General features: G+C 41.0%; 1 protein-coding gene across 1 annotated transcript in view; it reads right to left on the minus strand.

Moving 5' to 3' along the window:
• ATRN (attractin) overlaps positions 1–24,503 on the minus strand; it is a 152,283-nt gene that overhangs the window by 67,659 nt on the left and 60,121 nt on the right. The window contains exons 11-21 of the mRNA XM_075043940.1: positions 20,823–20,907; positions 18,966–19,186; positions 17,662–17,783; positions 16,993–17,131; positions 15,402–15,583; positions 12,940–13,156; positions 11,151–11,336; positions 9,100–9,333; positions 8,249–8,386; positions 2,514–2,607; positions 1,558–1,610 (exon numbers count right to left, since the gene is read on the minus strand). Of these exons, the coding sequence (XP_074900041.1) occupies positions 1,558–1,610; positions 2,514–2,607; positions 8,249–8,386; positions 9,100–9,333; positions 11,151–11,336; positions 12,940–13,156; positions 15,402–15,583; positions 16,993–17,131; positions 17,662–17,783; positions 18,966–19,186; positions 20,823–20,907 (1,671 nt within the window). The remainder of the gene's footprint in view (positions 1–1,557; positions 1,611–2,513; positions 2,608–8,248; positions 8,387–9,099; positions 9,334–11,150; positions 11,337–12,939; positions 13,157–15,401; positions 15,584–16,992; positions 17,132–17,661; positions 17,784–18,965; positions 19,187–20,822; positions 20,908–24,503) is intronic.

A 24,503-nucleotide genomic window follows, 5' to 3' on the forward strand; every position in this document is an offset into this window, starting at 1 on the left:
TCCCATGTCTTGGAACAGAACAAACTTCTGCAAAGCAAGGCACGATGATCTCCCACAAAAGGGACAAAAAAACACTTTTTGAGTCTAAAGAGGAAAGAGATTCTGCTTACAATTTCCAAGCAATAGCCTCCAGCCTTATTCTAAATGACTGTTCATACCTATACATTGTAAAAAACATGCCAAGACGTTTACTTTTTCCATACTGCAATACCTCCACGTGCTAAGGGAATACTAGCAAAACAAAATAGACTGTATAATCCCCACTTGGGAGGAGACTCAGTTCCACACATGCAAAGTTCCTGTACATCAGTGGACCGTACAGGGAGGATTTCTACGGAGCAGCTACTTGTTCATGGACCCAGTTGCCATCCTACTCTGGGTCACATCGTGTCCAGGCATGCCAGGACCAGTTTTTGGCCTGCCTGTACGCCCTCCTACGCTTATGTCTGCCTAGGGCTGGGCTATCACCCCTCTGTTAATCAAGAGTGCCCAGCCAGTTTTGGGCATACATCCACCAGTCCCAGTATCCTTTTATTAAAAAGCAGCTTTATGACTTGGGAATATTCCCAAGCCCATGCAGAGATATTCCAAGCAAGAATAAATATGAAGCTATACGCCAGGGGTTGGTTTTCTCTTACTGCCTCCTGGAGATGCCCTGTTGGTTAGACACGAGCTAGAGAACCTTCTGACATCTACCCACAACCCCTATGAAGCAGCAAGACAGAAATTTTCAGGGAAGAAAACCAAGTGAGACTGAATCTGTATAGCACGAGGTTGTTTCTGTAGGAGTTGTAAAGTTCTGTCTTTTTCTCCTTTTTGGCCACTTAACCACCCCTGTCATTGGCAGCAATGAATTAGGTCATCCTTGCAAAGAGACTGTCATGAGAAGCCATCAGTGGCCTTGTTTGGCTAAGCAAGCAGAAATCAAATTTGCTAAATACAGCATGTTGATAATTTCTGTGTTGCACAAAAATACTATTTGAGACTCGCATCTTTATGTAATTTAAGATTACATCTATCCGTGCCTGCCAGTGTGCTGATTGCTAATATTTGCAAATAGAAGCTGGAGAGTTTCCATTAAGTAATCTGAATCTTGGCAAAGTATCTTCTTGAATTGCACGGGAATCCAACTGTTCATTTCAGAGGAAATGTGGCAATTTTGAAACCTGAGCCATTCTAACATGGAAAAGAATTTTAAGAAAAATAGTATTTTGCACTTACAAAAATTCTGAAGAGATGCTTTGGTTTTGACATATTAGGCATATATTTTAGAGTGTTCTCCAGAAGACCAGATTATATTTCAGTCTTGTGAAAAGACATTCAGAAGTTTGTTCTGAAAGGTCCAATCATCACACAGACCTTATCAAGAAGAGTATTTTCATTCCCTTTAAACAATACTTTTGTGAAAACTGAAGTTTTTTAAAACTATTTTTTAGTCCTTCCCCTAATCCCCTGTATTTTAAACAGGTGTTGAGACAACCACAACTAGTTTTAAATAAGGTATTTTAAACTTCAAACACGTTTTTTATCTCCAAACAAAATCCCAAGAGTACTCACAGTAACACGTTCCTTTAAGTGGATTTCCCTGATATCTGTTTTCGACTTCACACCTAAAAAGAACATGTATTTTTTAATAAATGGATTTGTTTTTTTCAGCTCTGTTTATTCCCAGCCACTAAAAATCAGAAAACACCACCTGTGCCGATAACGATACGCAATTAAAAAAAAACAGATGGATGTCTGAGCTATACTGGGCTGCTGAAGAAAGTCCACGATCCCTGCAAGTCAAACTAGTACACAGTAAAAATGAAATATAAGATTCTGGATATTAACCTTTGCATCCACTTGAAATGTATTTATTAGCTCTTCACAATGCAAGGAACTGGATTACTACAGTCAAAACCTAAAGTTTCCATTTACTTTTACGGCTATTCCAGGATGCAGTCCTATAAATGTTTACCCATGTGAGCAACACTTTAAAAATGGACCTGGCAATGAAATTATTTGGAATGAAATTATTTCCACTAACATTACACTAAAAGCATTTCTGTTATGTTACAGAGAAACCTCCAGCAAATTTGTTGCTCTGAAAATGCTCCATTAAAATGCTTGAATGTCAAAGTCTTATTTCAGATACATTTACACTCCCCCAGAACAGCATCAGAGTGCACAGACAGTAAAAATCTACCAATTAAAAAACCAAACTATTGATGGATAAAACAAAGTGGTATGTATAGTTTGGGGGTGTGGGCATTATTTTTTCATATCCCATCCCTTTTGCATGACATTCCCAGTTAAAATTTTCTCAAAAATGGAAATCTTCAAGAAATCATTTTGTTCATGTTATCCCCCAGGGGAAGCACGGCTGGCTGCACCGTCAATGAAGTTAGTCAACCGTCAGCAGGAAGAGATGAGCAGAGACGTCACAAATACAATCATTAAAAAATGTAGGGGTTCCATGCCGGTATGTGCACGGCCTTTTGATTTCAAATAACAAAGTGAAACAAACTCACAGTTGACACTCGTCTCCTTTTATTCCCTTGGTGGTGCAGAAACATTTCCCTGTATTTGTGTTGCAGACAGACGCGTGGCCATTGCACTTGCAAGCTGTTGAGCAGAGGGGGAAAAAGATGCAATGTTGAATGAAGCAAGAGAAACAGATTTGACAGCAATTAAGTCCTTTAGTTGCCAAACTGCGATACATCAACAATTAAAGTGCATATGAAAACCCATTTGGTGCTCTTTGGTTTCTTTGTGATACAGAAGGCAGCCAAAAATAGAACCGTGCATCAAAACGGAGTGAGTGCAGGCTCCAGGACTGGTGTTTTGTATGAAATCATGATCAGACTGTGCTTTTTAGCCTCAAAAATTTAACTTCCTCTCTTGTTGGTAGATAGCATTGGGATATCGCAACTGGTAAGAAAAATCCAGTATTTGGGATAGATTGGGGCTTGCTAACACATTTCAGTCAAACTCAAAACTCCTGAGAAAAGACTTTTTGCAAGGAAAGCAAAGCTCGTAGTGCTTTTAGGGCTTTTTCTAGAAATAAACAGCCTTTGAGAAAATAATGTCATTATCAACAATGTCAGTGCATCCGCAGTGTGAAACGCCTGGTGCTAAGAACACGATGGTAAGTGGTTTGGGGCACATCCCCCAATATATTTTAAAATAGCTTTAGCCTGGTCTCATGAGCTGAATGCCACCGAGTCGTGGTTAACCAAATCAGCACGGCCCTAGACTACATCGGATTTGTGGCATGCCCAAAATAGACCAGCTCATATACGGTGAGCCTGCTCGAGACGCAAACCGAGGTATGACAGTGGGGACGTACAGGAGGTTTGCTTCAAAAGAATGTTCCCAATTCAAATTAAAATGCTAACATTGACATACTTTTAAACCCTTATGCATAACGAAATAGAGAAGGAACATGTGAAAAAAACACTGAAACCAAAATAACAAACAAAAACAAAACCAACACAGGCGGTTGTCTTTGATATAACGTTCACTATAACTAGAAGAATGGATATAATAAGTTTCCCCAGAAGGTAGGTGCCTTTTAGAAGTTGTTCTACCAATGAATGGGAAGGTGCGTTCATCTGGAGCTGTGCATGGAGAGTGTACAATGTAAGAAGGGAAAAAGTACACAAAGAGAAGATCCCTCATTTGCGGTCCCTGAGCTTGCTGGAAATCGTATGCTTTAAAGGCTGGTGCCTCCTCGTTAGGAGGACATATGCCTTCTCATTAAGAAGACATGTGCCACTCAATGTACCAGCAGATTCTTAGACATGAAGTCCCCATCCAGAACATCCTTGCAGGCCTTGGACCTTATTTTATGAATCCTTTTGATATCTTCTTTATATTGGCATGTAATGGAAGCTATATTGTATCTGGGACACTTAATTGTGCTTCTCAGATGTGGATGAGTGGTTTCCTAGCAGCAACACGGAACAAAATATGAAGAGGCACAAAGGCCTATTGTTGGAAGAAGTAGACCGAATGAAGATTTGACAAAATAGTTGTAATCTGTGAAGCAAACACACCTCTCATTAGTGGCACTTAAAAAAAATAAAATTCTTAATACTATTGAGAATGTCTTGTACTTCCTTCCTTATGCCTTCCAAATGGTAAGCAAAGTGAAATTTGATCAATATTCAACATTAACATACATGAAATTTGAAATTTCTCCTAATTTTTATGTTGTTTAGACACAGATCACAGTATCCTGAGCGCTAACATTAACGCTTCCCCACCTTGCTCTTTAGCCACCAGCTTATCAAGAAGACTGAACACTCAAATATCTCTATTTAAAACAACAGAGTCTATTTATTTATCCATTTTCTTATGAGCCCCGTAACTAGAGATCATTCACTAAAGGACTGGCATATGCACAAAGAGAAATTTTCTCGTGGCTTTTCAAACAACCCTAAAGTTGGGAAATGAACTATTGACAAAAGGTACTAGACATCCTCGCTGGAGGCTAAAAATGAAAATTTCCCTCCCGAGTCCGATGCTAGAGCAGAAAGCCAAAATTAATGGAAACGGCTTTTTGACCATGAAGCAAGGTAACGGTCTGACGATGAACCACCTTGTGGTGAGCGTCCTTCCACCTCCTTCCCAAACCACAGGTCACAGACTCCTTCAGAAAAGGTCACGGGGATCGCTGCTCCTCTTCCAGCACTTGTGACGGTCCAACATACCAACGGCAACTGCCTCAACTCGCTTGCCCGACACCGTTTTTCCACGCCAAGTGCTTTAGGTGTCCTCCAAAGCCCCCGTGGAGCCCTGGGAGGAGGGAGCGGGCAGGACCACGGCACCAGCAGCTCATCGTGGGCCACCAGCCAACGCTCCGCGGCGGCGTTCCGAAGCGCTGCCGCAGCAGCAATCTGATTTCAGGTATAATAGGGCCTTCCGTTTTCTTGCAAATAACTCCCTTATCTACCGCTAGCATATTTTCATGTGAAACTTTAATCAGAAAATTCAAAAAATCCTGAATGCAGAGAAAGCACCTTGCAGCTATTTTTACATTTGATGTGCTGCATTTCCTGCCCTTCACGATTAACACTTCTCTACGTTGGACACTTCCTAAAAGCAACCGCTGAGGAGTGATTTACCCACCATTTAGTTATTATCTGCCCAGCTCCGCAAACACCAATACCTATGATGATATGCAAACAACTCTTTCAGAGAAATAACTGCAGTTCATCAAAATTTTTTCAACACAAGCGATAAAGCAGTGTTCACCTGCCCTGGTGGCACAGAGCAGCAGGAAAAAGCACCTTATTCCGTCCACTCTTCTTATTCCACCCTGGATTTTGAATCCCATCGCTACCAGTTCCAGCTCTGCAGAGCCATACCTGTTTGAAAAGCTATTGCTATCCCAACAGCGTCGCTCAAATTCCTGATGGCTCAGCAGAATGGGAAATACCGAGCACCAACGCTTTTTCCAGCACTGAATATTTACCGTTTTGAGGATATTTATGGCCTCCGTACTGCTGGGAGCATTGGGCTAATGCTGCAGAGCTGCACCTCAAAGTACAAGGACTCACACTAAGTATGCAAATGCACGGATGCTTGTGCATCAGGACGGAGTTACCAACAACCTTCTCCAGCACGGATGTCACCGCGGGCTCTAAAACCAGAGCGGCACACAAGGTTGCACAGAAACGCACAAAAAGAGTGGCATCAGCACATCATTCATGGGAAAGGAAGGAGGAACCATGGCTCAGAGGAGGGAAAAAGCAGGAGTTGGCTCTGTTGCCCATCAGCCATTCCCAATCAGAAGAACTCTCCTCTGGAAACCTTTTCACCGAGCAAAAAAATTGCTGATGACCACCAGTTGCTCTGGTTGTACCGCATCGGATGATTTCCTCTCCCTTTCCCTCTTCCGATCCACCTCGGACTTTCCGCCCACCTTCCTGCTTCCCTCATTCTTTCGCCTTCACAGTAAAGAGCATTAAATCACAGCAAATTAAAAACCTGGGTCCAAAGCACTTGAGAGCAAAGCACTTTTGACATGAGCTACTAGTTTCATCAGATAACGAATGAATGCTGTTCCACAGTCTCCCAACACATTTTCTAATTTCTTTTTCAGGCACGTGGATGACTTCAGTCTATCGTTCATTATCTCAACAACAAACTATTTTTGGACAATCCTCATGCGAAAAGAGTCCAAAGTAACTTACTCTCAATTTCCACATGCATAGAAAAGCAACAAATATCAAAAGGCATGTTTGTGATCCAATGATTAAACCTGAATGCTCAGAGTAAAATTAGATATTTTCTCAAGCCAACTGTTGTGGTTTAACCCCAGCTGGCAACTAAGCACCACGAAGCCGCTCACTTACTCCCCCCCGCCCAGTGGGACGGGGGAGAGAATCGGAAAAAAGTAAAACTCGTGGGTTGAGCTAAGAACAGCTGAATAGGACAGAAAGGAAAAAAAAAATGAGAATAATAATAAAATTACAATAATAATGAAATAATTGGAATACACAAAACAAGTGATGCACAATGCAATTGCTCACCGCTCGCCAACCGATGCTCAGTTAGTTCCCGAGCAGTGATCCCCCCAGGCCAACTCCCCCCAGTTTATATACTGGGCATGACATCACATGGTATGGAATACCCTGTTGGCCAGTTTGGGTCAGTGGTCCTGGCTGTCCCCTCCCAACTCCTTGTGCCCCTCCAGCCTTCTCGCTGGCTGGGCATCAGAAGTTGAAAAATCCTTGACTTAGTCTAAACACAACTCAGCAACAACTGAAAACATCAGCGTGTTATCAACCTTCATCTCATACTAAATCCAAAACACAGCACTACACCAGCTACTAGGAGGAAAATTAACTCTATCCCAGCCAAAACCAGGACACCAACTCAGTCTCAATTTATTCATTCCTGCATTTCATATTATCTTCACACGAAATGAGTTTACAAATATCAGCGGTATTTAATCTCGCAGATAATATTCTGAAATGTCAGAGATGCTCCTTCTCCTTCGTACCCATGCCGTTGTGCTGTCTATCGTAATTTCATATCCTGGCTACCGCAACACCCTTTTCTCTAAGCAAGGCAGCCTTGACCCTGTCTGTGATCTTGTCACCTCCTCCTCAAATCTGTCCGCTGGGAGATTCTTCCTCATAACCTCAAACATCACCAACTTGCTCTTTCTTCAGGAAACGGGATGTTCACGCTCCAGCTACTGACTCTCATCTTCACCCAAAAGGTCGACGCTACTTCCAGTAAGCATACTAAAGGAATTTCCAAGTATTTTCTACTGGATTGTGTCCACACTTGGAAGGAGCAACTCAAAGTCTTCAATGTCCCCTCATTAATTACCTTCACTTATTTCTTCTGGGATGCCTCCAAACCACCCACACTCATTCAATGGAAGTACCAAGACTACTCTGACACTATACAATGTTAGTTCTGTTCTAGCTTTTCCATCGCTGTATCTAATTATATCACTCCACCTAACTAAACTCCATTAAAGCTCCTCAGAGCAAGAAACGCCTTCCCTGACATCTGCATATCACTTACCACGGCTAGATTCTAGTTTACAACTGGTGTCCCCGTGCTACAACACTACAAAATTCACAGTAATTCAGAATAATGTTGCAAGGTTCTAGAGCAAAACCTCAAATCTTACATGTTCATTTCTCAGTATTACCCGTATTGGTCCTTCAAGAAAGATTTTTTCCCCAGTTTGTTAACTGGATCCTGTACAACTGAAAAAAGTTCTTTGTGCCAAAGAGACCCAAAGCACTTTACAAACTTAAAATGCAATTTTAACAGGCATCACCTAATCCTCAACTGAAATCCAGCCAACTCCTCAGTGAAATATAGCAAGCCTTTTATGAAGCAGCCATTTACAACAATAAACGCACAACACATTAACTGAATATAATAGAAGGTGGAATTTAGATAAGCAGAAATTTGTGCAAGACATTGGGATTAACACGGTTTCTTTTCAAAACAGGATCGTCAAACACTAAAATGCACACATTTTTCACTATGGTCATTTAAAGTTTACAAAAGAGGGAAAAAAAACCCCATCTTTATCTTGTGCAATGAAAGTCAAAGAACTTCATCAAGCAGCTTCCATATCTTTGATTTGAAGAAACAAGGATTGTGCCTTGCTTGCAGGAAAGAAAAAGCGAATTAGCAGGATATAATTTCAGTTAAGATACCAAAGGAATGAGTAAAGAGCGAAAAACATCAAAGGCTTGAGCACAAGAAGACTTAAGGCATCACTTACGCTGACAAGTTCCTCCGTTAGTAGGATCGCCATAGTAGCCTGAGATACAAGTTTCACAGTGTTTGCCAGTTGTCAGATTTTCACACTTCTCACAGATGCTTTCATTTACACACTTACTGTGCCCATTACACTGGCAGGCTGAAGAAAACAGAAAAAGGTGAGTATTTGTGCTCAAATATAGTGCTTCGCATAGAGCCTCAGAAGTCTGTGTTCCACAGAGGCTGAATGAAACCATTTCATGCATCTTCCAAAGAGGCTCTTGCAGTCTCGCTAGCGATACGTGAACTCGAAAGAGAAGTGTGTATTGAAAACCTGAAATCTAAAGCAACACATGGAAAACAGAACTCCAAAACACTATGTGCATATTGGACAGACGGGACTGGAAGCAGCTGGTGGGACGGATTTACAAGGAGGAATGGAGAAAAAAGGGTGTAGCAGCAGTCCAGGTATTTTTATTCTATAAGTTTGGTGTCAAAAATATTATTTCGGAATCACCCTGAGCATTACTGACAGTCAAATCAACCTTCAGAGAAAGAATTGCCTTTCTTTCAAAAAACCCTAAAGCAAATAAACAAACAAAAGTTAAAAAACTTGGTAAAGGCTCGTAGGGAAAGGAAAAATTTCACTGGAATAATGCATAGATAAGCCAACCTCTGCAGCTCACCTGCAGATAGCTGCACGACTCCTTCCATCTCAAAATGTGTTATTTCTTGTTTGCCTTCCAAGTTCTTTTCCTCCCTCCATTAACAGGAGGGAACACAGACATCACTACAGCCTTAAAAAGTCTCTCCCTTTGCACTTAATTGTTGCGACGGCTGAAATGCTTCAACAATTAAACGTTGCTCGTTTACCTGGACACTGAATAAAAGACCAGTTATAGTTGTTCTCCACAGGACACATGCTGACGTTAAGGACGGGCTCCAAGCTGTGTTTCCCAGTTGCGGATGGGGTCGGCATCTTGACCGGACCTCTGTAAGAGCCTTCGATGCACTTGCCCTTGCCGGTGTTGCTCGGATCGGTGCACCACCCGCAGCCGGGCTGCTCCAAACAGTGAGCACATGTGCAGTAGCCTGAACAGTTTTCAGCTATTAAAAAAAAACCAAAAAAACAAACAAAAAAACCAAAACCAAACTTCAAATTGTGGAATAAATCACTTTCCCAAAACACAGATGACATTGAACACAGAAACCCTTGGATGTCTTCTGTGACCTTAAGTATTTATCTCACCAAATCTGTAAATATTTCTTCTGATATTCACAGTAACACACATACATATATTCATTCCTATCAGCATATTTATTCTAGAAGCTAAGATAACTATTAACATTAATCAGCGAGCGATGAAACAACACAATACACATGTAAGGTTTTTCTAACCATTACACGCCACCCACTAAAACCAGAGCTTAATGTTCCCAACTACAAAAGATCTCCAATTGATTTACAATGGGTCAGATGATAAAATGAGCCATCTGGAAGCAAAGGCTAAAACCCAGTTTGTTTAATTGCTTTGAGTCTCTTCTTACCACACATGTTGATATCACACACTACTATTTCAAATATTTATCTGAGCTAAAAAGCACAGACTACAAATACAGAATAGAATTTGTCTTCTTAGGATGCTCAGTGCCACATGCAGATCCCCTGGGCCCATCAATCAAATAAATCAGGGAAAAACCATGGCCACCCTTTAACTGTTCCCTTCTCAAGTGGGATTGTGTTTCAGGGGTGACAAACTTGTTTCATATAGTAAAGTTTTTCTATTACTTTCCTCATACCATCTAAAAAATATTTTGTAGATTCTTCGAGTTCCAAGATGAGCAGACTTTCTATCTTGATGTTTAAATTGATAACATTTGCCTTTTAAAAACCCCAAAGAAGTAGTGGAAAAACATGGTTTTCCATTATTTCAGCCTACCCATCTCCTGCCTGATGCCTCCTCCAAATTTTGACCTCTGGCAATAGGGGAAGTTCACACTCTCACGTTTGACAGTTACCTGAAACTAATTTTCTCGATCTCTTATTTTGCAACAATGAGCTACCCAGCATATTTTTAGCCATAAGCTACCCAGCTTATTCTCGTCAACTTCCAAAAGTTCCTGGAGCAATTGCAGCAACTCAAACTGCCCAATTTCCCTCCCGGGGATCACAGGCACTCCTCTCCCTCTGCTACCCTGAAAGCCCCGGCTTTCCTGACTCCCCTGCTCATGCTCAGCTCCTAAAGAATTCAACAGAAATAAAAATAATTTCTAAAACTGTTTGACCCCTTTTTAAATTTCTGGACTATCTCTGCACAGTTTTCAAAACTGAAAGCAATATTCCCTAGCACCATAAATCTTCTACAGTTTGCTCACATATACCTAAAAGGAGGAAAAAAATAAATCATTTATTTAAAGTTAGAAATTCCTACTGTGGGCTATATGCAGACAATACTTCAGAATAAAACAGTCACGTAAACCCTAATTGGGATTTGATACAGATAATCTAACATTAAATTACATGGCCCCACATATGAATAAAAGAGATATAGGAGAGACACAAAAAGAAGTTAATCACATGAAATTATGTAAAAATTAATTTGAAGGATAGAAATTCAAATGATGAACCAAGTACTTCTCCATCGGAAACAGAAGCGGCGATTTCATCATCTCACTTGAAAGCCTTCACTATCTGCCATGGAGTTTAATTGATAGCTCCCGTAACCGGGACCCAATTCTGCCGAACGCTTTACACGACGCAGGACTGAACCCCGCACCCTAAAAGCCCCTGGCCTCGGCTACTCGTTACCTTTGTCCAGGGATTTTTCGGTACGACCGATGCACGGCGTTCGACGCCCCGCGCTATCCAACGTCCCCAAAGACTCGACTCCAGCCCACCCGAGACGCCGAAGCAAACTACTCACGCGGACAACTGCTCATGGTGTACCACTCCATGCACTGCCCGTAGGGGAAGGAGGCCACGTAGGCGTTGGAGTCCACGCACTGCTTCATGTTGCTGCACCACATGCACTCGGAGCTGCCGCTGGTGCACTCCCCGCAGACCGTCCGCAGGGCGCAGGGCGTGCGGCACTGCTTGGCGCTGTGGTTGGCTGCGGGAGAGAGGGACGGGCTCAGCTTCCCTCCAGAAAAAACAGGCAACGAGCCCCGAGATCGGAAGGCAGGAGATAAAAAGCCCCGTCTAATATTCAGGCTAAGAAATAGTTGGGTACCGCGGACGTGGAACGCTTCGTTTGTGGTGCGGTGTTGCTGGATGGAGCTGGAGGTATCTGCTCTCACGGTGACAAGGAGAAATGCAGCAAATACTGCAAAATCATTCCTCTTATTAGGTAGCCTTCATGAGCGCTAATGCTTTTTAAGGTATTCACCTTCATTCATAACACTATTTAAAGAGGTTTTAAGGTGAATACCTTAAAAAATACCTTAAGGTATTCACCTTAAAAACTCTTTAAACAGTGTTACGAAGAGTTAAAAACTCTTTAAACAGTATACCTTATAAAATACCTTAAGGTATTCACCTTAAAAACTCTTTAAACAGTGTTATGAAGAGTTAAAAACTCTTTAAAAAGTATACTCTTTAAACAGTATACCTTAAAAAACACCTTAAGGTATTTACCTTAACAACTCTTTAAACAGTGTTATGAAGAGTTAAAAACTCTTTAAACAGTATACCTTAAAAAATACCTTAAGGTATTGACCTTAAAAACTCTTTAAACAGTGTTATGAACGAGATCTTTCTCTCTCTGCAGGTCTGTTGATGTGCTCCTTAGCTATTCTCCCGAATGAAGCACTGGGAAGAAACCCCACGTTTTATGTGAGCACGCTGGGACATGTTTTAAGTTATTTGATCAGTTCCACACATAAAATAGTACTGAAAGCAGAACTAATTCCAGAGTTTCTGGTGTGAGCCAATGCTTTATCATCTGTTTCAAGTGGCTGTTCTCAGACCATAAAAACCAAGTTAAAGATTAAACCAATTCAAAGTGCTGCAAGTTAAAATATACAAAATTTTGAGTTCGGGTTCCACATGCATGACTTGCATCCTGCACTTCCGCAAAGAACGATATAGTGTAGCTTACTTAGAAATTTTATGTAATCAGCCAACTTTCTTAAAACTTGAAGAGGCGCTAATTGGTATTCAGAAATAATCAGCTATAATGGAGAGTTAACAGACCAAGCCATTTTAAAAGATACGCAGTTCCAACAAAGCTAGAAGACTTTTCCCAAAAGCAAATAGGTTCTTTTTCAAAGTTCTCATATCTCCAAAGTGTCTTGCCCAATTAATTTCAAACATTGATAAAATTCTCCTCTGGCTACAGAGCAGAGGAGGGGAGAAAGAGGAGTTCAATTGCAAAGTAGCTTTTATTTTTTATTTTTTTCAAAGGGGAGATTGCTCCCTACCATAATTAACCTAAATGTCACATTCAGGTATGCAATTTAGAGCAAAATAATTAAACCGTAATGCAATTCAAGCATTTTACAGTTAACAGCATAAATGCAGACCTGTTTTTAAAATCTCCAATTCCTGTATGAAATACCTACACAAGGCACTTTTTCAGAACTACTTTTCTTTGCTGAAGTCATGATGCGGCTAGTTTTAAATGTAAGGAATGGGATCCTCTTTACTCTCTAGGAAATATAAATACATATTGGTCAACCTGCTCCCCATGAGGCGCACAAGTTCGATATTGTTACCTGGCCTTTCGCAGACACTGCCGTTGACTTCGTTGATACACGTTGCTGCCTTCAGTCCCTGCTGGAAAGGCTCGGCTAAATAACCACAAAATCCAGCATCGCTTGGTTCATCGGGGAGCCACTGGAGCAGGGTGTTGGTGAAGGGAGACATGTCTTCCCAGCACCAATACGACACGTTGATTTTCCTCAGTCCAACCCATGGAGTCAAAGTTTTGGGCTAGAAATAAAAGAAAACGGTAGATATAATACCCAGTTTTATTACTTTAGGTATTAAAAGAAAATACACATCACCATATAATGCTCATAACAACTTTGCCAGGTTAGGTGTTGCAAAAATGTAATAAGGGAAATATTTGTTTCTCAGTGCTATCAGAATTAAATGCCACAGAGATAGAGAAATCCTTCAAGAAATGCCATTTATTATTTTTTTTTCAAACTACATTTCTAGTTATCTAAGCCAGGAGGAGAACAAGTCAAACGTTCACACTGGCTCACTATGAAATTAACTGCAAGTTGCTCTTTACATGTTTGTGACTCCTATAAATGGCGAGACACAGGAGAAAAATTTCTGGAGCTTCACTTTGACATGAGGAAGAAAACTAGCAGTCCCCTACACAATTTAAATGATACAATCTACCTACTCCACAGTCTGACTAGGAGACCTCTGTTGTTTACGACTGTGTTTATATGGACGGGTAGAGAGACAGAGCAGGTCAAATCTGAATTAGTATTGCTGGCAATAAAATTCTCAATATGAAGAACCCATAATACCATTATTTCTACTGGCAATTTAATTTTTGGCACACTTATTTTGGGGAGAAGCATTTTAACCGTATTGGTACAATATGTTATTTTACTGTTAAAATCTTTTCTCCATCAAAGCGCTTCGGTGGCACAGCTGTCCTAGGAAGGCTTTAGACCATACGTCTTCCCTTACCGCTATGTATAACCATCACCTACTTCAAACTGATTTTATGCACTCTTAAACCTTAGAGCTGCAACTTCTAACAGCAACAGGGTTACACAGCACTATGTGCCAACACCAACACGTTTTCTTATTATTACAAAGCATCCATAAGCGGCTTACTTGAAAAAGGAGTAACTGCAAAACACAGCCTCCCCCAGCACAGCAGCAGCGTGCCATCGAATGGTAGAAGTTCAATTAGCAGATACAGGTTGGCTTTTTAGCAAAGGTATTTTCCCACATTAGAAGCACTCAATACTAATATGCACTAAAAGGGTAATAGACTCTTTAGATTTCTAAGGTTCATTTTTTAAATGATACTGTAGATGAAAAAAAAACCCACCCATAAATTAACAATTTTTTTCTGCCCGGTGTAAGGGTTCAAACACTCTGAGGGAAGGGTTGCCATGTGTCTTCAGGAATTTACCCTACACTTAACCACTGGGATATCGAGAAACACGCACAACTGTTAGAACCACGTACTTCTGCAATATCCCACGCTTGGCTTCCCCTCTTCACAAAAGACTTAACAAACAATCTTGCTTGAATTGCATCTTACCTTTTTCTTGGCCAAACTGAATCCCCTCTAAAACCCTATAATTGTTGAAATGCCATTTTAAAATTACAAAGGGAATCAAAGCAGGAAATGTTCTCATTTCAACACGGGAATATTTCACTTCAGTACTGAAGTACGCTCTCCTCTGAAAAGCAGCAACCCTGCTGCCTCCAGTCTCATTTTTCCGATATAAAACTCGTCCCGATTGCCAGCCCTGCCCACAGTGGCCTCTGGGACCCAGGAGGAGTTACTCTGATGTGCCGTCAAGCCACAGCAGCTCTGCAGCCTAAACCAGGATTTCAGCAAAGCAGCACAGCATTGTTCTTTGTTAGGGCTTTAGCACCACCTACACAACCTGCCCTGAATACCTCCGCGCTTCTGCCAGGGAGTGGAAAAAAATATGTATTTATTTTATTGATGCATGAAGAGGGACAGATTCCAATTCACTTCTCACTGGCTCCGACAGAAAAGCACCTGCCACTAAATCAAACATAAATAACTCCAAATAAGCCAAGCAGCTCTGCTGAGTAAGAAGCTGACATTTTAAACAGCCGCTTTTCTGAGCGGAATAAATAACTTTAAATGCTTTATATTAAACACCTCCAGTGCCCCAAAGGGACCTTTATTTATAAAATATTGTGTACAAGTCACAAGAGGACTCCTGCTGCAGTCATGTATCCCACAAGAGAAATGCGCGTGTGATTTCATTATAGAAAGCGATACCTTTGAGGCACCATGTATGTTTATATTTATCTTTCCCATTTACATTCTCTACAATTTCAGTTCAAAAGCACCCATAGGGTATGTTGAATTTCAAAAGAAAAATCAGTCCTTTTCAGTTAAGAGGCATGTCTATTCTGTACAGAGCATACAATACCACAGCAAGGACCCCTCCACAGTCAGAGCTTAATTACTCAGGGGACATAAAAGAGAAGCACTCACCGAAGACTGCATCTTCTGCAGCTCCTTTAGAACAAATTCTACCTTTTTCTGGGTCGTGAGAGAAGCCAGCAAAGCACCGTTGGATCTGCAGGACAGTTTGGCATGATCATAGTTCTCCTTGGCATTTGTAATTTTCAAGCAGGAGTTGCCAACCAAATGCCAGTTTGTTCCGCAGATATTTTCTGGAAAGAAAGGGGAGGAAAGAAAGTAAACCCAGAGATGCAAGCAACATTCACAAGGTTCAAAGTAGTGAAAGAGCCCTTCCACCAAAATAAAACTTACAGTCCCATCCTAAACTAGCATGACTTATCAGCATGCTCGGAAGTACCCATGTATAATAATTTGGGAGGAAAAGGAAAACTGTTTAGGGGAACTGAAGTGCAACGTCAGCATTTAGTTACCTGCAGTACATAGTCAGAGCACTTACTACAACACTGAATAGTAAAATCATTGTAGAAGAAAGAGCAAATGAGTATTTCGGTGATGACTTAAAGTCACAGTTGTTAGGATACCTTTCGACGGAAGAGGGTTGCTGTGCTAATCCTGTCCACAGCACCGAACTTCCAGGATTAATCCCTGCTTCATCCCGAGTAAAGCCATGCCCACTGCTGAAGAACTCCCTATACTTTGTGGTTAATTATTCCCCTTATAAAAAAAACTGATGGACATTTTCAGTGTGAATTTCTGCAGAGCTGACATCTAGCTCCAACATCTTGGTTTAGGTTTATCTAACAGATTGAAAAGCTCTCAAGTGTCGATCTTTCAGATGGGCTTTTTACACATATGATCAAGTCACCCCCTTTTTAACAAGAAATTAAACAGACCAAGCTCTTTATCTATCTCATTAAAAGAAGTTTTTCTCATTCTCATGGCTTTTCTCCTAAGTCTCTTCATATTTCACTCTCCAAGACTAGCAAACACCAGACCTGGACACCTCCACACCTATCAGAGTTACTAGGGAAAGGCTTTCCATGCCCATTAAAAGGTCCTGTCTGGGTTGGTTTTTTTCCCCTTTCTCTGTATTTTATTAACTGCAATTGTTAACCACTGAAGATGCTATACTTCTCTCCCAGTCACTGGGGAAAAAAAAATATAAGTGTTACTACAGGGGGACTTATAATCAACTCCTGCGAGTCCCCACTGGAAACTCTAAAAGAGTTTTCCTTATACACTTTAGATGTTATTTGCCTAATTCGTCTAGTATGTGCCATTACGCTTTTGCACAATTCTAGTTTCTAAAATTAAACAGCATGCATTATTAAATCTAATATCTTGCAGAAGCCTATTGTATCAACAGTACTGCTTTTATCAAATGAAAAAAGAGATGAAATACAGCCTAATAATTATACAAATGATCATACTCCAGACAATTGGGACTGAAAAATATTCCATCAGACGTCCTGAATTTACTAGAAAAAAGATTTCTTACCAAAACTGGTATGATTAAACAAGATTATTTACTCCAGCTTAACACTAAAAGATTACAGGTTTGGGGGTAAAAAAAACAAAACCAAACGAAAGAACCCCTACAACTTTTGGACTGTGTGAATTTGGGTCGTTTTTTTCTTCCACAAATACAACCAATACCTACCTGGTAAAGCGATGCACTCCTGGTTCCTAGGTTCCCACTGACAGTTTTGATCCATGGCACAGCTTTTACAACTTGTCTTTTTGTTACAGTAATAGGCAGGGTTATCTTTAGGACAACTGTCATACAGAGTAATAGGAACCTAAAATAAATAGCACAGATGAGGCTCGCTCCCATCCAACCAATGTCGGTTTATAACAGCCGTGACTACCACGCAAAACTTCACAGTTCAGCCCTACAAAGCAACCTACATATTCAAAAGCTGCGACACCGGACACAGCCTGTACCGTTTATTCAAAATATTCCCCCAAGCCACCATATGACACATTTTCCTTACTAGAGCTTTTACAAAAGGGTTAGTTTTTTTTTTCCTAGGGAAGGTTCTATTGATGGCAAACCCAAGTGGCTACGGGCCTTACTGAATAATTACTCCATCGTGAAACCTCCACCTCTTCCCCGGCCCAGAGCCATCCTCCTAATTTAAGTGGAGAGCCCCATGAAAAGCCCTTGGACCAACTTGAAAAAAATTCAAGCGCGTTAGCAGTTTAGAGCTAGACATGCACTGGAAATAACGAAAACAACAGGGGTCATAATACTGACAGATGAAGGCATCTGGACATTTGGTATTTCAAAGGCTAAATTTAAACTACAGAAATATTAGAGAGACTTTACCTGTTCCTCTGTGCAGTTGTTATGCATTGAGATACACTGGTCAGTGCACCATTGACAGTGGTTTGTATTTGCTGTACAGCTATAGCAGTCTGTAATCTGATCACATTTTTCATTGTCTACAACTATTAAAGAAAAAAACCTGCATGACCAAAAACAGGCATTTCCTGACAGAGCTCTAAGAACTTGATTATATATAGCAAAAGATATAACCAAACAGTAGTGCCTGTAGATTTTCCGTTATCGACTACTTAGTAAATCAGATACTTTCATGCGATTGAACTGATAGAAAATTGCATTCATTTGCAGCATCGATCATTTTTCGCGCCCAAGGAGCCGTAAAACACACCAGCAGAAAACGTGCCAAGACATGAAAGCGCGTGAAGGAAGAGCGGGCATGCGTGGTCAGTCAATGCTCATGCAAATGATGCCAGAGGACATTTCACAAGGACGGTGAACATCTCCCACCACAGGCCCATTTTACTGCAAGTCTGGCCTCTAGTTACGTGAAGCATTTTCATGCAAAGCTTGAACTTTCCACTTCATCTTTCCAATTGCTTATGGCCTGTGTTTTGTGAAAATTTATTGTATATTGAGAGCCCATCAAAGCAATGTCCCTTTACATCAATTTCTTTTAAATAATTAAAGGCTGCCACCTATTACAGAATCAAGGTTCGTGTAATTCGATTCAGAGCAACGAACGCATCGGGATAAAGCGTTGAAAAGTTGTTTAAAAATTATCCTAAGAGAGAACACAGGAATCAGACCTTAAAACAAATGTTCTTTTTGTACACCCCTAGCCATAGAATACTGGAGAAGGAAAAATACAGTAGCTTTTCCTAAAAGACTATTCCTGCTGTCTCTCTTGAAGAGCACAGGATGACACCGCAGGACCCAGATCCCCCTCCCTTGCCCTGTGGTGCTCATCAGCGAATTGCCGGCTCTCACAAGGTCAGTTCTTGGAGCAAACATCTACAGAGCAATGGTCCAGGCCTGATTCCCGGCTGATGCTGTCCATTTAGGATGGGAAAATAAGTACAAGCAGTACGGTAAGAAAACTAAAAATAAAAAAAAAAAAAACTCGCGAGCAAGCAGCTTCAGGGGAGTGAGAGATGGAAACATCTCCACATCGCTGCAGCCGCTTGCTCGGAGGAAGGTCTCCCAGGGCACGTATGGAAGCACAAGTACAGCCCCCCATCTAAACCTTGGTCTGGTAACGGCATACAACTAACGCAAGACAGGCTTTGGAAAAGCAAAAGACCCTACGTGCCTTTTGGAAAGGGAAACGGAAAGAACGTGACACGTACCTGGCTTGGGAGGACAGTCTTCGAAGACTTTTTGCTGCTGCTCTACCGTCGCCATTTCCCAGGGCACGCAGCGAGGAGGGCTGGTAGCCCACACGCATCTGATGCCAGGACCTGCTCGCAGGCAGGCCGTTTCGTTGTCAAAAGCTTCACATCGCTCGGGCGTGTACTTCAGGATGTCGCTCAGGAGGAGGCTGTTGAAGCCTCCGAATACATACATGGTGCTAGACAAAGTGGAAATAAAGAGAGAAACATTTGTGCTTGTGTTTACAAGCCACGCGCTGCTGCAAGTCAATGTGAGTCAAGGTGCGAGCAAATTGCTTTATTTCATTCCAGCGTATATAAATCCAAATAAAGAGCTTTTGGTTAAGGAAGGCGCTAAAGAAAAGGTCGGTCAAGCTCCGCTGTTTCAGAGAAGCCAGAGAATCCCAGCGCGTGGGTGTTGAGACAGAGCCAAACCTACCCAAGGTCTTGGACCGACCTTCTCCAGCCAAGCCTCTGGGTGACACCTGACGGACGTGACTGTGCGTGAAATGCCGCAGAAATGCGGGATCCTCCCGTAAAGGACAGCGGCAAGAGAGGGAGGAAGGCTAAAAACCGGGAGATGGTATCACAGCATTAAACCAGCCCTCGGAAACTGTGACAAAACAATTCGGCGTTGTCACATCTTGCTACACCGCTGTGACAAAACCATAGTTATTTTCACGGCTGTTGGCAACTGAGCAAAGAGTCATTGTGTCAACTAGAAAAACAAACAAACAAAAAAAATCCAACCCAAAACAAAGCAATATTGGGGGTCAGGCGGGGGGGAGAGAAAAAGATGGGGGTTTTAAACTGTGTTTAGTATCACATCTGCTTCAGGCAAAACATCAAATTTCACTAGTTACCCCAAAATTCCACCCAACCCACCCCTGTGCATCCATGTTTGTAAATGCACATTTAAAAAGACAGCGCAGAAGAGTCGATGCAACTGAATAAAAGTTTTGGTTGAATAGTAAGTATTTTTAATATGATTTTCATCCTATCTTAGGAAAGAACTACAGCATAGGCTTAACTGTCCTTCATGGGAGCAAATGCACCGCTGGTATTCACTATACGCTGAAACAGAAAATGAGTGAGATTTTAGAGACAAAAAGAGTATCTAGAAGCACACCTTTCTTTTGAAGGCAGTGACAGTTATCTGCCTGGCTTAAACTGAGCTTTAAATAACGTTACTGATTTACAGAAAGTATCTCAAAGGATAAAGGAACCAGAATGAAAGACTCCTAAGAAATACCATTTCTCAAACTTGGTTCCACAGACTCAAATACAATAACAGATGTTCACCTGAGAGCACAGATATCGTTACAGTGATACAATGTTTAACAGCAGAAATCTCACCTATGACTTCACCTAAATACCGTACATCGTGTGACTGGTAAAGAAGAGCCACACAGGATAAGCTATATAAACTGAAACATGGACAAAGTTAGAAAACATGAGGGAAAGTATGATTTGGAGATAAAAGTTGTCACTTCAGCTAAAGAAGAAATAGAAATATGAAATAAACGAAATTACAAAATTATGAAATACATAAGAAAGGTAAATAGAAATATATATATATATATATGAAAAAGGAATAGAAATACGAAAAAACCAAATTTTTGAAAGAATTAAGTGAGCCAAAACAGTTTAGCCCCATGAAGAAGAAGGGCTGATAGGGACAGGGGGATACTGCAGACATAACAGAGTGAAGAACTACGAACTTTGAGAGTTCTGCAACAGATCCTCCACCCTCTGGTCCCAGTATTACTGATCTACATGTATACATTTACTGAGGTATGAAAAACGTCAACATGCCCCAGCGTGTTTGTAACCTACCTGTTGTACAGCACGGCAGAATGTCCAAACCTGTTCACGTCGTGATGGAGACCCGGGCGAGGAAGAACAGACCACCGATCGCAAGCTAGGATTAAAGAAAGCTCATTTCAGAAAAGTTTCTCAGTATAATTAATAACTCGGCTTATGTAGCACACGGTTTCCTGAAAGACCCCAAAGTACTTTAATAACTATAGAGATAGCGTTCCACCCGCCACCAAAAGACAAATCTCTCGAGTGAAACAGGACAGTTTACAAAAAGGCTGCGTTATCTTCTTTTGTGAGGTTTAAGACTTAGTTTTCACCCCCCAGGTGCCAAGGTATGACAGAAAGGGAAAGGAAGGATGTAATGGCTCTGCTCCATCACCTAAACAGCTCATGAAAAAGGAAAGTTTCAAGGCCTTGGGTCAAAGGTGTTATTAGCTTTTTGGCAATCACGTGTAATTAAACGGCGGTGGCTGGAGTTGCTTTTTCTCCTTTACTAGTGGAATTTTTCCACTGTGTAACAAGTTCAGTTTTTATCTGTTTATATGTGAATTATTTGCAGTTTTGCCCCAAACCAGTACCACTGAGAACAGACACTTATCTTTTTTTTTCTTCTTCCCCATTGCAATTATGTTCCTAGAGGGTAGATATCCATGTTTGTAAAAATATTTTTCACTCATCGTAGCTTAAGGATTTGTGGTTGTTTTTCACTTTTAATATAATGTGAGATTATTCCATCTTTTTCTATTAGCATAACATTTTTAAGTTCTGCTTCATTTTTTACTGTTTCTCAGGTAATTTCTTCCTTTAGGCAGCATGAAAAAAAACCAACCTAAGAAACATATAACCCACTGAGCAATCAAAGGAACAAAAACGGGAAAAGTCAGTCCAATTCATACCACTTAAACTTCATAAAGTGAATGGGATCACCTTGGGGGCTAACGTCCCAGAGGCAGTTGTATGCAATTTATGCAATTAAGACAGAAAAGTCAATCTGCTGTAAAGATCTACAGGGCCCTGAAATACTCGAAGATTCTTTAATAACAAGATAAAACTGTTGTGCCATGGACTGAACCTCTGAAAAACAAAACAACAACAAAAAACCCAAACAAACAAAAAGCCCACAAACCCAAACTAGTATGTAGATAAACTGAGAGAGCAAAGAAAAACAACCTTATTAGTATTTTACTAAATTTGATTGGAGAGTTGTTGGGTAAAACAATTGACCCCAACTTCTGCTCGAGCAGAAACTTTTGCTCAAGAGTGCCGATAAATAAAAGACATAGGATCCAGCTGGTTGGATTTAATACTTTGATAATTTGTGATTCTGAAGTTTATTTTTAAATGTCATTTGCTCAATTTTCAAAGAATTTAACCTAGCTCAGCATCGCTCCTGAAACAAGCATGCATGGTTCCAATTTTTACCAGGAGGCTTCAGCAAAATTGGGCAGCAATTTGCAATTTTTTATCCATCAAGTTGTGAGTTATGTGAGGCCAAGAAATATATTTTTCTAGATTAATAGAAGGCCTGGAATGTTTTGCTTTCTAAGCTTCTTTCCCATCTTTAACCGAAGATCAAGTATTGGAAAAAATGAATAATTCTGAAACTACAAAGAATCCTCTCCTTGACTTATGAGTTAAGCCAAGCCTAAAACTTACAATGCACAGGATTTAGTAAATATACGATTCAAATAGAACACAAATGCTATGAAAACATCCAGTCCCCTTCTGTTATCAGAACTGAATTTTTGATGGGGTAAATAGAAGAGTTTTAATTTCTTTTCTGTGAGGAGAAAAGATCATTACACGAGTACAGCCTTTACATGAATATTTCATGCTTTTTTAAAAAAAAGTAAAGTTAAAGCTTATATAGAAATGAAAAAGAACAGTTACTTAACTGACAGTAACCGTATTTTGAGACAATCTGCCTGCGAAGTTTCTATTCTTGTTTTAGACATAACCCGTATGCAAGGGAGGTGACCCTTCGGAAAGCACAACCCTTGCTTTTTCCCTCCTGGAGATGAACGTGCAGCAACGGAAGGGCTGCAAATCTCTCTCGGCTCCTTTGCCGCTACAAATTGTCAACAGGAGGAGGTAGAGGATTGAGCAAGGCATTTGTCCACCCAGAGACAAAACTGCTGCAGAGCAGGAAACTCTTCCCCAGAAGCCAGAGACACCGATTTTGGGGATAGAAAGTGCTAACTAGCCATCATGGTGTGCAGAACATCGGAAAAATACTGTGAGACTGCTCTACCCAAGTGCTCACCCAACCTGAACGTCAACACAATCCGAAAGCTCGTCCTGAGAAGCAACAAGAAATGCACATGCACACAGACAGCTGGATTGCTATCCCGAAACCTTCCAAAACTGGCCGTTACCTGGACAATTTGGACTGAATATGCCCCAACCTGGTCAAGTGGAGGATAAAAGGATAAGAAGCATTAATGCATTCTCAGATCTACCTTATCTGTTAAATCTCAGCACACACCTCAGTGACACCTGTTTGCATCGCACACACGCACAAAAAAATAAGATAATACGTCCTCACAACACTCAATGCATGTGGTCTGATTACTTAGAAATTTGAGGAGAAAACCAGAAAAATTTGACAAGGTAAATAAAATGAGTTACTGCAGAAATAAGTTTTAATGGCAAAGGTTAAAGAGAAGACCTGTTTTTGAAGCCTTTATTTTAGACTGCATTTTAATTTCAGTTTTCTCCAGTCTTCCAACCATCATTATGATCACCAAGATATTGCCTTCATCAACAACATGTTAAAAATGAGCAAATCAGCCCAACAGTTTACTATAAAAGTAGGGAGTAAGACAGCCAACTACTAAGCCTCTCCTCCAAAGGCACTCAGTATCAATTGACCTTGCTGCTGGGTTTTCTCCTGGATAGCTTGAGCCTTGGGAGCATCCAGGGGTAGATAACAAGATAAGAGTGTAAATATTAAAGATGTGATAGCCATATGCATCTATGGTGGCACAGTCACAATGGTCTTTGACACTTATAATACGGCCCCACAATATACGGGCTTATTCCCATGGAGACCTACATGAACACGATCAACATAATTACTGCAGAGATCATGCATGAAGAACCAGCAAGTAGGTGTTTCTGCAAATAGGTGATGCTAATGAACAGCCAGCACCCTAACGTATTCCTGGGAGTGCTCCTAGTCCAATGGGATAAGGCAAATCGTGCATAAGCTGTCCTGCCATGAAAAGAATGGAAAAAGTGGTCTTTTTTCTGGGGGGTGGGGGGGTGGGGGTGGGGGGGGGGGGGTGGGGGGGGGGGGGGTGGAAAAAAAAAAGCCTGCTTTTTCCAGGCTTAGAGTCTCTGCCCTAAGGAATGAGGGTACCCAAGAGCACCAGAACACCTCTCCTCCCTGTCATGTGAAGAGCAATCAATGCAAGCTCTAATTCTCAGTGTAAAACGGGTAAGGACTGGGCAAGTTGACTAAAACACTTATTTCACGTAGCAGGAACCTGCCTGTTAACTAAATTGAATCAAAATGAATATAATTATTGGCATGTTTTGTCAAAGTAATGCAATTTGTGTTTTACGCCTAATAGTTCAACGGGTCAAGATGATAGCAAAATGTAGCAAGAAAAATCTGTCATTATTGCTATCAAAGTTTAAAAAAATTTACTCTGTTCGTGACTGTTGAAATACCTCATTTTAATTCTCCAGTAA

Source organism: Buteo buteo, chromosome 1 (assembly GCF_964188355.1).
Source record: "Buteo buteo chromosome 1, bButBut1.hap1.1, whole genome shotgun sequence".
Classification (NCBI taxonomy): Eukaryota; Metazoa; Chordata; class Aves; order Accipitriformes; family Accipitridae; genus Buteo; species Buteo buteo.